The sequence below is a fragment of the Equus quagga genome, chromosome 4 (genome assembly GCF_021613505.1).
Source record: "Equus quagga isolate Etosha38 chromosome 4, UCLA_HA_Equagga_1.0, whole genome shotgun sequence".
NCBI lineage: Eukaryota > Metazoa > Chordata > Mammalia > Perissodactyla > Equidae > Equus > Equus quagga.
In genome coordinates, this window is record NC_060270.1 from 117219316 (window position 1) to 117233486 (window position 14171).

A 14171-nucleotide genomic window follows, 5' to 3' on the forward strand; every position below is an offset into this window, starting at 1 on the left:
TTCCTTGGGAGCCTCAGGCACTTAAAAGATATTAGTAAAATTACATTGAGAGTTATGAAGACCACTGGAACAAAATATTTTCGAGAGCAGAAGACTTATGTCTTTTTAAGCCTAAGGCCCATGACAAATACCTGTAACAGGTGGGACTTCCCGCTTTTTAGGAGGTGGCACATGCACTTTCTTTTCAGGGACAACTTCCTCGGGAGCCTCGGGCACTTAAAAGATATTAGTAAAATTGCATTTAGGAGTGATGAGACCACTGGAACAAAATACTTTCAAGAGCAGAAGAGTTACATCTTTTTAAGCCTAAGACCAGTGACAAATACCTGTAACAGGTGGGACTTCTGTTTTTTTAGGCGGTGCCATAGGCACTTTCTTTTCAGGGACAACTTCCTTGGGAGCCTCGGGCACTTAAAAGATATTAGTAAAATTACATGTAGGAGATATGAAGACCACTGGAACAAAATATTTTCAAGAGCAGATGAGTTCTATCTTCTCCAACCTAAGATCCGTGACAAGTACCTGTAACAGGTGGAACTTCTGGCTTTTTAGGAGGCCTCACAGGCACTTTCTTTTCAGGGACCACCTCTTTGGGAGCTTCCAGCACTTTGAAGATATTAGTAAATTTACATTTGAGTCACAAGGATCAACACAGACAAGAATCACATTTACACACCAAAAGAACGTTCAAGGCTAGCAAGGCGGTTCTTTCTAGCACCCTCCCTATCCCAGCTTGAAGGGATGGTTAGAAATGTACCTTTGACAGGTACAACTTCAGGTTTTTGGGGAAGATGCACTTTCTTTTCCAAGACAACTTCTTTGGGAACTTCAGGCACTTTAAAGATATTAATATTTTTACATTTAGGAGTTACAAGAATTAGTACAAACAGGTAACACACTTATACAGGACAAGACATTTTCCCAAACCTCTAAGCTTCCAGCAAGATATACCTTCATCATGAAAGACTTCAGGCTTTTTGTGAGGAACCACGTATGTTTTCTTTTCAGGGACAATTTCTTGGGGAGCTTCGGGTACTTTAAGAGATTAGTATTTCCATTTAGTGTTATGAAGATCACTAGGAACAGTAAAATATTTTCAAGACTGAAAGAGCTATTTCTTCTTGAACTTGAGGGCATGGTAACTTGTACCTTTAACTGATGGAGGTTCTCTCTTTTTGGAAGGAACTCTTTTTGCAGGAACAGCTTCTTGAGGAGATTCGGGCACTTTAAAGATATTAGTATTTCACATGTCAGAGTTAAAACGACTAATGAAAACAGTAACCACAATAAGTTAGCAAATGTAGTTTTCTAGAAGTCTCTTTTCTGTCCATTCTCCCCTTGCCCCAGCAGTCAACTAAGTCGAACGGGGTTAAGTAGGATCCTTGAGAAGAGGTGCTCACCCTTCTCCAGCACCCAGCAGAGTCCCTGGGACCCTCCCTACTAAATAGCTGTTGAATGAATGCTTTTAATACAGGGGTTTTCTGTTTTGATAGGGACAGCCACAAATATTTTCTTTTGAGAGGGAGCTTCTCGTGGAGCTTCAGATGCTTTAAAGATATTAGTATGTTTACATTTAATAGTTACGAAGAACATTAGAAAACATAGTTTTAAGAGCAGAGGGTAGTTTTTTTCTTCAATATCTATTCAGAGGTGACATGTACCTTTCACAGGCAGACGTTCTGGCTCTTCAGGAACATCCTCAGGTACTGTCACTTCAGGAGCAACTTCTGTCACAGCTTCTGGTACTTTGAAGATATTAGTATTACACTTAGACATGAAAGGATTAGTGGAGACATTAATCACTTTGAACCAAAGTGATTTTTGTGGCTACAAGGGTGCTTCCTTCAAGAATTGGAAAAGGTATAAAGTCTTGAGGAAAGGAACCAAATCTTATTTGTCTTTGTTTATTATTCCCCAGCTCCCTGGTACCATGCATATAATAGACATTTATGAAGGAAGGAATGATAGAATAAATGGTCCCTTTAGTGGAGGGTGTTTCAAGTTCAGGGGGAGCAGCCATGGGCATTTCCTTTACAGGGACAACTTCTTGAGGTGAGTTTTAGTCATAACGCCACCTACAGGAATACCCCAGACTGGGAGACCTCCCTGCTCCCTGAATCTGATTCTTAGGGAACAATATGAATACTTGATTATTAGGAGCTGTTTTTTTAGTCACCTTAGGCACTATCAATATTTTTTTTTTTAAGATTGGCACCTGAACTAACAACTGTTGCCAATTTTCTTTTTTCTGTTCTGCTTTTTCTCCCCAAATCCCCCCAGTACATAGTTATATATCTTAGTTGTGACTCCTAGTTGTGGCATGTGGGACGCCACCTCAACGTGACCTGAGGAGTGGTGCCATGTCCGCGCCCAGGATCCGAACCAATGAAACTGTGGGCCGCCGAAGCAGAGCACGCGAACTTAGCCACTTGGCCAAGGAGCCAGCCCCCAGGCACTATCAATATTAATAATTTTATTTCTTGGAATGGTAGATGTATAGAAAATTAGATCATGGAAAAATTTTTAAGTGAAAATTTTTTTTTATAATTAACGATGTACTTTTGCTATTAGCTTAAGGAAAACAAAACAGCTCCTTTCTTATCCAGGTTGGCTTTATCTTGTACCCTTACCTTAGGCACTTTAAAAGGTGATTGTTTTTCAAGTATAGGAGAGAGGAAAACAACTAAAAGGTTCTAGACTGAGAAAACAATGTCAAAGTGTTAGATATTCTTTAAATTACAGAGTATCTTGGGTATTGTGAATAAATTGTTATTCTGGATGTTTTAAAACTTTCTCATCTTTTGATTCATCTACAAATATTCAAAGTGGAAAAATGTTGGACTCTTTAAAAATAAAAGACAACGAGAGAAGCAAATAAGTATTGAGGGCAGAATTCGAACTTAACTGGTTTTGGTTTTAACTGCCTTGCTTTTAGAAGGTTCCCAGGGAGATGATATTATAGATGGAACAGCTCCATATTGAACTTAAATTTATTTTCTTTAAGTCATAGTTTTCTGAAAATATTTCTATGATGTTTAAGTCTTATGGGAAATCAGTTCTTTCAAATTTATATGGCTTGTTTTTAGACATAAGTTTATTTTAATAGAAAAGCAATTCCAACAGGTAGTTATATTTTATCCTGGAATTTCATCCCCATGGCGGGATGAATTACGGATTTATAGGCTACAGCCAAGCACCTCTGTCATTCGATGGCACTGATTTCTGCTTTAAAGGGGGTAGGGAATGTTGAGCCAGTTCAATCTAGTTTCAGGGATATAAATGCTACAAGTGGTCTCATGTACATTTTTTTCTAGCTAGTCTGATTTTTACTTTTTAAGCAAACAGTAATAACTATTTCCTATTGAAGAATCCATCTCAGTCACATCTGCACGTTATATGTATTTACATTTTCCCTGGAGGCCTCAGGCATAAACTTATAGCCCAAGCAGCTTCCATGTGTATAAGTTAAAGATTTTTTTTCCCTTTATTTTCTCTTGAATGACTCATGGGGACATTTATATACCCCCTGAGCTGAGCTGCTCTGCTCTGGCAGACCCACTTCTCTGAAATGACTTCTTTGATAGCACCCGGAGCTTTAAAGATATTAGTATTTTTACATGTGTTAAGTACAACTACAATCATGAGATAAGAAAGTTGACTTTCTTCTGGCTTGTACCTTTTGGTGATGGCGTCTTTCTTCTAGCAACGGGAGCTTGTCTCTCAGGAACACCTTCTATGAAGACTTCCAATTCTTTAAAGATATTAGTATTTTTTAATCGAGAAAAGGTAAAGACATGAAGACCTGACTTGCAAAGAAAGTTAGGTATATTAACAGCTATTGTAACTTTAAATTAGAAATTTTATTTTTGTTCTAATAGTTTATCTTGGTATATTGTATGAGTGGGACTTGACTTTTTGGGGGCAAGTCATAGATAATTCCTTGTCTTGGGCATATTAAGTGCTCTAAAGATATTAGTATTTTAGCATTAGAGGGTGTGAGAATCTACACAAAACACTAAATATATTTTGCAGACTGAAGAAGAAAGATTATCTTATTGAGATTTTCATAACTAAGAATTATACCTTCAGTTGGAGGGTGCTCTGGAATTTTGGTAACAGCCTCAGGTAACTCCACCTCTGGAAACACTTCTCTAGTTGTATCAGGCTCTTTAAAGATATCAGTAAGTTTACACTTAGAAGTTATAAAGACAGTAAATTATATAGCATGCAATTTTTGAGTCTTGAAGCCAAAGATATTCATCCAAGTGTGATGTTGTGGGACTGTACCTTTAGCTGCTGGTGTTTCTCTCTTTTTAGGAACAGTCACATATGTTTTGTCCTCTGGAACAACCTTCTTGGGTGGCTCAGGCACTTAAAAGATATGAGTATAGTTATATTTATAAATGGTGAAGGAAAGTATTGAGCTTTTAAAATGAGCCAGAAATAAATTGTCTTCAGACTGCATCATTGGTGTTCTATACCTTTTGTTAGTTTGATTTTTGTCTTTTGAAGATGAGTCACAAGTACTTCTTCTTCTGGGGCCAATTCTTCAGTTACTTCATAAACTTTAAAGATATTAGTATTTACACAATTAGGGGCATTTCAAGGTGGATGAAGAATAGTATTAAGACAAACATAATACATAATACACATTTATCACTCAAATTACCAGTAGTGCATAGACACAAACTAGTGGCAATGACACCTTGGCTAGGAAAAAGCCTCATTCCCAGTTTTATGACATAGGACTCTCAGCATTTCTTGATGATCATGATGATAGAATGGAGAAATTCACTGGCCAGGGTCTATATGATTCTTCTACTTTGTCCACTGAAAGTTACTGGTAAGACTGTCCTATTGCTTTTAGTTTTTATGGATTTGTTCACAAAAAACAGGGTTGATGTTGAGTTGCACATCAAGAATTCTCGTATAATTTGACCTATGGGAAATTCATGTAAATCCGTTCCTTTTCCAGGAACCTAATTATATATATTTTCAAACCAAATATAGTTTATGGCTTCACAGTTTAATATGAATGTGAAACCATTTAGGAATTGGAAGCAGAAAAGAAAAAGAAAAATGATTAAATATTTGGAAAATAAGGCAAATGAAGAAAATAAAGATTTCTCCAGCTTTTAGAAAGGAAGACTGTCTGATAATAATAACCAAGTTCAAGCATAGAAAGAGTATTCAAAGGAGGGAGTCACTATATACATATTTATTTATTTATTTTTGCTGAGGAAGATTAGCTCTGAGCTAACATCTGTTGCCAATCTTCCTCTTTGTTTTGCTTGAAGAAGATTAGCCCTGAGCTAACATTTGTGCCAGTCTTCCTCTACTTTATTTGTGGGTGGCTGCCACAGCATGGCTGTTGAGTGGTGTAGGTTCATGCCTGGGATCCAAACCCATGAACCTGGGCTGCCACAGAGAGTGTGCTGAAGTTAACCACTATGACACAGGGCCTGCCCCTCATGATATATTTTTATCTCAACCTAGTATTACAGGGTGACCAAAAAATTGGGTTTAAACAGAGAACTTTTTAGATTAAAATATGTGGAAGACAATCTCAACTACTGGCATTTTTACTATTCAGATTATTGAACAGTATTCTATTCAGAATATTTTATTATTCAGATTATTTTACTCCTGAGATTATTTAATCATAGTTTCACATTAAAGCAAAAAAAAAAAAAAAAAAGGCTTGAAAACACTTTTGAGGTTCTAATGGCCTTGTAAATCCATGGTCATTCGAACAGCATTGCCCCAATGTTTCCAGTGATTGTTGTGGAGAGTAAAAAAATAATAATGGTGGAGTATTTTGATTCTACAAAATCCAATTAAAATACAATCATGAAGTTAAAGTAAGTTACTTAATAGTCTAAGAAAATAAATTGCTTCAAAGCAGAAGACATTTGCATGGTTAACAAGACACGGCAATGACAAATTCAACAAGACAAATGACTTTTTTAAAATCAGTCAATGTTATAAGAAAAGAACTATTTATTTTTTAAATTGGTAAGGAAATATACCTTGTGTGAGGCCAATAGCCACTCAAATTATTTCATTTTAGCCAAATATTTTTGGCAGCTTAGGCTTTTACAAGATATTAGTATATTTACTTAAAAAAGGCACAAAGACAAACACAAATGAAGCCAATAAGAACTACCAATTTTTCTACACTCACTGTACGTCGTCAGGTCTTCAGAAAAAACTATAGCTGATTTTTCTTCTTGAATACTTTTCTTAGGTACCTCAGGAACTTTAAAGATATTAGTATATTAATTATTATAAATAACAAATATAAGATATTAAGAATATAAAGAAACAAAATACAAGGATTTAACATCACACATATTCACATTAAGCCATGAATAACGAAACGTAGTTATTTCATTTTATGATTAGTATCGGTGTCTACCTTTAGCTGGTGGAACTTCAGGCTTTTTAGGAACCGCTTCACGAACTTTCTCTTCTGGAACAATTTTCTTGGGTGCTTCAGGTGCTTTAAAGATATTTGTTTGTTTTATTTTTAAGAATTTCATAATTGGGTATAAAATGTCAAGACAAAAAGGGGCATCTAACAAGGAGAATGTCAAAAATTCCAGAATCATAAGCCAACTACACACACAGTCAACGCATCTCTCTAGATGGCCTTGTCAATGAGTCCTTGACTTGTCACATTGGAAACACTTTGCCCTTTGGATATAGCATCATTTTCTATCATCATTTGAAATGTTTATTTGCTTCTAGAGCTACTTGACAATAGCTGCCAAAGTGAATTATTTTAAAAAAGAAGTTGAGAGGTCAACATTGTTTAATAATTGCTTAAGAAGAGGATCAATACAAACAAATAAAGTGAATAAAAGGAGGTTTTATATTAGTGGTGAATCAGCAAAGGCAGGTACCTTTAGCTGGTGGAACTTTGGGCTCTTCAGGAACACGGACTTTTTCTTCTACCACAATTTTCTTGGGCACTTCAGGCACTTTAAAGATAGTAGTAATAATTTCTCTTACTTTTAAACATTCATGAAGATTTTTAACAAGCAGAGCACAAGAGAAATGTAAACACAGAACAGAACATAACCACAATATAAAATACAGACATCACTTTATCAATACATTACAATAATTAAAATAAGTTGAATTTTGATAACAAATATGACAACAAAGATCCAGGGAAATTTCCCATGTTAGAATCATAAGAGCTTGATAAGAATAATTAACAAGACACTTTCAGCTGGTGCTGTTTCTACTTGTTTTGGAGGACTAATTGGCACCTTCTCTTCAGTGTAAACATTCTTAAAGCTTCAGGGACTTTAAAGATATAAGTATATATTATTTATTAGATGTTATTTTTTATTTCTATTGTGAAATTCAAGAGATTTACAAAAATGAATAAAGCAGGGACATTAAACAGTCACAATGTATTTATATTTACTAAGTTATTAAAATTTGTAATTAACAGGTAAACATGGATTTATCTATAGACAAGTTAGTAATTATATAATCAAATAGTAGTAAAGAAGGAAATCTGGGTTCACTATTTGGTTAGTGGGGATACTTGCTTTGGGTATCTCAGGTGTTACAACAGTGGGTTTCTTCTTTGGTAGGACTTTATTTGGACCCTTAGCCACTTTAAAGATATTAGTTTGTTTTAGAAATTCCAAAAACAGAAAACACAGAAGAAAAGATCAAGGAGAATGCAAACTTGTCAAGCATCGAGGGTGCTACTGTATTTAAAGTTAGGTAGGTAATTTTGCACCAATAAAATACCTTTAGCTGGTGGCTCTTTTCGAGGAACAACTTTAGTGGGTGGTTTTTTTGGAGGGACGACTTTCTCAGATATCTCAGGCCCTTCAAAGATATTAGTGTGTTGGTTTAGAATGAACTCTTGAAGTATTATGGAGCACTACGATCAAAGTTAGTCCAATGAGGGCTCCTAAAATGCTTTATCTATTTATATGTTTTGAATTTATACCACACCTACATCCAAAAAGGACTTAATTTTGCTCAATTTCATCTATATTATAGATTTACTCTGTATACTAAGCACACACAAACACACACACAAATTCCTTCGTGTTACACACATATTAATTTGTGCAAGATCCGAAGTGGGACTGCAGAGAATTTATCTGCATTATGGTTTATCCTCAGAATATAGTATTAGAGTGCAGGTGCTGTTACTAACACTTCATTTACTTCCTTAATGTTATTTCTATAATGAAATTAGCATAAAATGGTTGAAGCTTTTGATAAGTAATTATCAGTTTGTGAAGAGCTGACTGAAATGTTAACAAAGCAATAGTTGTTTTGCCTGAACATGTAAGAGCTTTTTTTCACTCAACTGATGAGACTGGTCAGTTATTTTGGTACTTGCAACAATCAGGTAACGTTCTTAGTTGGATTTAAAAAAGAATCCACAAGTTCATAGAGTGATCTTCTTAGATAAGTAGATACCAAATATTATTATCTTGTCTGCAAAATTATACTCTGTGTGGTTAGTCTCTACTCTCTATCAGTCTTTGTATCAAACAGTTTAAACTCATGCTTGAAGCATTCCATGATTTTAACTTGGAAAGTAAGTGGGCGTTTTTAGGGTTCCAAACTGAACATGAAATGCACTTTTAAAAAAAAGTTAGTTCGAGCAAGATCTAACAATTTGTGAGATCTGCAGACTTCCCCTATACCTTTAGGTGGAGCTTTGGGTTCTTCGTAAATTTCCACTTCTTCAGCCTCTAAAACTTCTATTACCCTACGGACCTCTTCAACCTCGTGGACTTCTTCAAATCTGTGCTCTTCCACTTTGGTGAATTCTTCTACTTCGTGGAACTCTTCTTCTTCAAAATATTCTTCAACTTCATGGAACTCTTCTTCCTCAAGAACCGCTTCCGCTTCTACTATTTCAAATTCTGTTCTTTCTCTAACTACTTCCTCTTTGTGGAAGGCAACTGATATTTTTTCTTCGACAGTCCTCCCTGAAAGAGCATCTATTTTAAGAGATTTATCTTTTTTAAACACAGAAGAAATGAAGATGTAAATTCAAAATTTAAAATAAAGACAACTGGGAAAAAGGCTTTCATGCAACAAAACATGAAAATCAAATATTTTCCCAAAAATACCTTTAGCTGGGGGAACAGCTTCTTTTTTAGGCACAAGGACTTTCTTTTCTGGGACTTTCTTTTCTGGTATTTTCTTTTCTGGGACTTTCTTTTCTGGGACTTTCTTTTGTACTTCGGGCACTTAAAAAATACAGTTTTAACATTTAGGACAGTCAAGGGCAAGCTTTCATACACAAAAGACATCAAAAACATTCAAGACATACAGACATAAAACATTTAATGAAAAAAGATTGAAAGAAAAGTCAGGTTTAAGAGAGAAAATGTACCTTTGGCTGGAGGTGCCTCTTTTTTCTGAACAGGAACAGGTACTTTTTCCTCAGGAACCTTCTTTGGAACTTTAAAGATATTAGGCATTTCAGTTAGCCAACAATACGCAATAGCAAACATGAAATAAAAACATCAGAAACAGCATCAACATTATGATAATCAAAGTCTAAGAAGTCACCTGTACTATTGGACACCAATTTTATAGGCAATACAGATATTTTCCCAAATCACTCATTTGTGCTAACCATACCCTTAGAAGAAGATATGTCTGCAAAAAACCTGTCCTGTTCTATTTTTTCTTAAATGGCGGGGATTACCAATATTGGTCCTACTTTTACTATTTTTAATTTGATGAAGACTTATTTGAAATGATTACCATCATAGAGTACTTAAGCCTTGACAATGGCATTATGTTCTGCAGGACACTATTATATTTGCTGAGGATGCCTGGTGAGAGAGACAGCAGAATCTAACCTACTAAGAGCACTACTTAAGCATTAACCTAATTAGGAAGCAATGAGAAGTGGACATTTGTAATAACCTTGAATGCTTAGGCCAAATATTACAGAAGGGACATGAAGCTCTTTAAAATAGTTATTATCCAAGCATTAGAACAGATTTTTCCCCTATAAAATAGTACAGTAGACATAATTATTATTATAATTACATGAGAAAACTCTATGTAATGAAATAAAAATCTATTATTAATGGAATGTGGGGAAGAAGGATCCATTGTTATGTACATGGGCATAGAGAGATATACTATTAACATTAAAATTCTCAGCTATTTAAAATCATAAACTTCCAGAATAAGTCACACACACGGAATCATCCTTAAACATTCCAAAAAAGGATGAAGAAATGGAATGTGATATTTTTACTTGTCCTTAATCAATTTCATAAATTTGCTATTTAATTGACTCTAAGAAAGCAGTGAAAGATACTTTTGTTTTTTAAAAAGAAAATTAATGGGAATTTAACGATATTATTAATTGGGATTTGCTATACCTTTAGCTGGTGGTGCCTCTACTTTTTTAGGAACAGGAGTAGGTGCTTCAGGTACTGCTTTCTTGACCACTTCAGGCACTTAAAAGATATTTTATGGAAATTTTGAAAAATGACATGCAACGAACAGAATAACACCCATATACCAGAAAACCCACAAAACATTGATTTACTTAAAAAATATTAGCAACTTAAATGGCAATTACATATAGGGAGTAGTGACTCTAAAGGTGAGAAGGATATTACTTGGAAACCCTATAAGCAAACATAACATCAATTATGCAAAAGATTGCCATAGTCTTCAAGAATAATAGGCTAAGAATTATTCTAAAAAGTGAACACCACAGAAACAGACTTTCTCCCCACCTTAACATGGAAGAAAAAATTAAGAATTGAAAACTAGGAGAAAATATTACAATCGGGCCTGGCCAGAAAAAATTAAAGTACCAATAACACAAAAGCAATCTCTCATTCTTAATTGTATTGCAGATGCAGTAGAAAAATTTGTGGGGAGAAAAGGGACACAAAGCTTCAGGTGCCAGTCATAATTAATCTTTAATTTATCATGGATATGATCTAAGAAAAACATAGTGATGAATATTAGATTTAGACAAATTCTGAGAAAAATATAGAAGACCAAGTATTTTAAATGTCCAACTCATGAAAGCAACTGTACCTCTAGGTGGCGCGACTTCTTCAACCTCCTCCTCTATGGTAGGTGGTTCTTCTGGGATCTCTTCTTCTGGAATAGGCTCTTCAGGCTCCTCAAATACTTTAAAAAGATGATTATTTTGTCAATTATTTTTATAATTCTTTTGATATTAAACTAAAATGATATATCTGAAAACTAAGGTTGTCTGATCAGTGAAGGTAACTCATAGCTCAGCCTTCCAAATGCATGTGAAAATTCACTAGTCCTTGAAAAAAATCTACTGGGTCTTCAAAATATGTTAGGCTCTTCCCAGAATTTTAGAATTGTAAAGGACCTCAGAAAGAATTTAGTTCAAAATATTATTATTCTTTTTAATGGAGGCGAGCTTGTTTGAAGTCAAACATTCACTCAGGGGTACAAGTCAGATTTTCTGTACCAGTTGCTCAGGCTTAACTGGAATTTCTCTTGGGTAAGTTTATCCCACAACTGCCAACCAAGTCATTTGATGAAAAATTTCCATGGCAAATACAGTTTCACCTCAAAGATTCTCATTAAAATAAAACAAACAACAAACAAACAGACTAAGCATGTAAGAAAGGTTTGGTTTCAATGAGCTGCTCAATTTCTATTAGGCAAATAATTTCTTTTAGAGTCTGAATATGTTCCTTTTCTGTAGTGAAATGTGCATTTACATCCTTCAAATATTAGACAATGATGACTTTGAAAATGCGATTTTCTTAGAAAGTCATCTACCTTCAACTGGTGGAACTTCCTCTTCTTCAGGGACAACGATTGGTCTTTCTTCCACTTTCTTAGGTACCTCAGGAACTTAAAAGATATTGATTGTTTTAGGTACTTAAAATGCAAGAACCAAAGAAGAGTATATAAAGATCAAGTTTCCTGTTTTTCAACACAAGAGTAAATATAAGAACACACATGCACAAGATGAAACATCGACATTTCACGGATTCAGTTAATGAGACAAAAAGAAAGAGGGTTGTGGTTTAAGATTAAGAGTCCATTAAAGAGATAGTCTACCTTTTACTGCTGGAGGCTCTACTTTTTTAGGAAGAGCAATGGTTACTTCAGGGACTGGTTTCTTAGTTACTTCTGGCTCTTTAAAGATATATGAGTTTAGTATTTTTATTTTTTAGAAACAACATACACAGATGTAAATACCCAAACACAAAGTGGAAAAACAGACATAGCACAAACATGGGTGCAACAGAGTCACAAATGACGACTGTAAATGACAGACCATACAACGCAATATTTATGTTGAACATCCTGTGTGGGTAGCATCACAGTTCAACATTGGCGCAGCAAACACATCTCTGTTTTGGGATGATGTACCTTTGGCAGGAGGAGCCACTGCTTTCTTAAGACCAGGAGGAGGCACCTTCTTTACTGGTTCAGGTTTCTTAGGCACTGCAGGCACTTTAAAGATATTATTTTATTTTGCAGTTTCCGTTTCACACAGAGACAATGGATAGAGCAATAATATAAGCTGTGTTAACAAATACAGAAACAGGACACTTTGACGTTTACAGGTGATGAAAAGAAATGGCAGTGTCTAATTTGCTTGGGAATAGTAGTACCTGCGGCAGGAGGAGCCTCCTCTTTCTTGGGAATGACCACTTTCTTCTCTGCTACTTTCTTCTTAACCTCAGGCACTTTAAAGACATCATTTCATGATAAGAATTGTTGTGAGGGACAGAAAAGAGAAAACATAAGAAGTCGACACACACAGAAAGACCAACATGCAACAGTCACTCAAGATAGGAATGGAAGCCCAAGTGTTATGATATAATTAGGTTTTGTAGAGTAAGGGATCAGCAACCTATTTGATTATTAGATAATAGATGCTGTTATTTCATCCATTTAAATTTCACTACGAATTTATTAAATCATTATCTCTAAAAATAGTTCTGAATCCTTGAAATCCAATAAAGGATCAGCTTTACCATTTCCTTGACTATAGGACTACTTAGCCTGGTGGGGAGGTCATTTCATTGAAGAGGAACTTGAGGCTCAGATTGGTTAAAGGACTTGCTCATGGTAACACAGCAAGGTACAAAGTCAAGGCTAAAATAAAAACCTGCTGGGCTACCATTTATACATATGTATCAGAAGATATAGGTATTTCTCAGTGTTTTGATAAATACATTAATCTTTCTTTTTTCTATTTCATCCTGGTGTTATAAGGGCACTTTATAAATGGTTGAAGCATACAATTTAGGTAGATTTATTCATCATATTCTTCAGGTGTCTTTTTTCTGTAGATAATTTAGCTTTGCAGAATATCTATATGAAAATGATGATATTTAATAAAACTATAGGGAATCAGGTAGAACTTGTGTGGCAGTTCCAGGACAACACTTCCTTTCATCTTTGCTCTTGAATACTGCTTTACATCCAATGGAAAGTGGATATTAGTGTTTCTGAACAATTTCATAAGTAAAAAGGTGACTATCTATTTTATAAATATAATGTTTCCTAAAACCCAGTTCCACCATAACTTTTCTGGTAAAGCTATAGATGAATGTGTATTCACTTTGTGGAGGTGTACCTTTGGGTGGTGGCGGTTCCACTTTTTTAGGAGCGGGAACAGGGACTTTCTTCTCTGGTACAGGTTTCTTTGGCACTTCAGGCACTTAAAAACATTCATTTTTAAGACATTAAAAATCACATACACAGTATTGTATATATAACAAAAAGACAAGTGAGAATAAGACCACAAATGACTAAATAACATTTCATATCATGAAATTTGAAAAGACATTCAGATAATTTACAATAGACAGACGCACAAGACAGATACATAATAATAACAGCACATGTATCTGGAATGTTTTCTAAGATTTAGTTGGTGGACAACATAGAGAGTAAAGCATTATAGACAAAATTGGAGATGAACAAAAAGATGGAAAGGCAGAATTTAACACAAAAGAAGCTTTGATGACTCCAAGAAGAGCTGCTATACCTCGTGCAGGTACTGGCACCTTGGGTTTAATTTCTGGAAGAACTTCTTCTTCCTCAGGTACAACTTCTTCTTCCTCAGGTGCAAATTCTTCCTCCTCAGGAGGAACTTCCTCTTCCTCAGGTAGAATTTCCTCTTCCTCAGG

The 14171-nt window shown here is 35.1% G+C and overlaps 1 protein-coding gene across 1 annotated transcript in view; it reads right to left on the reverse strand.

Annotated features, from left to right (window-relative positions):
- The window catches only part of TTN (titin), a 265933-nt gene that overhangs the window by 123849 nt on the left and 127913 nt on the right, over positions 1 to 14171 (reverse strand). The window contains 20 exon segments of the mRNA XM_046658450.1: positions 1 to 20; positions 132 to 215; positions 4084 to 4167; positions 4288 to 4371; positions 4482 to 4565; positions 6185 to 6259; positions 6419 to 6502; positions 6906 to 6983; positions 7774 to 7854; positions 8691 to 8990; positions 9123 to 9242; positions 9389 to 9457; positions 10398 to 10475; positions 11071 to 11166; positions 11800 to 11874; positions 12085 to 12162; positions 12400 to 12483; positions 12645 to 12719; positions 13616 to 13699; positions 14030 to 14171. The exon segment at positions 1 to 20 is cut by the window's left edge and continues 109 nt beyond it; the exon segment at positions 14030 to 14171 is cut by the window's right edge and continues 3 nt beyond it. Coding sequence (XP_046514406.1) covers positions 1 to 20; positions 132 to 215; positions 4084 to 4167; positions 4288 to 4371; positions 4482 to 4565; positions 6185 to 6259; positions 6419 to 6502; positions 6906 to 6983; positions 7774 to 7854; positions 8691 to 8990; positions 9123 to 9242; positions 9389 to 9457; positions 10398 to 10475; positions 11071 to 11166; positions 11800 to 11874; positions 12085 to 12162; positions 12400 to 12483; positions 12645 to 12719; positions 13616 to 13699; positions 14030 to 14171 — 1875 coding nt within the window.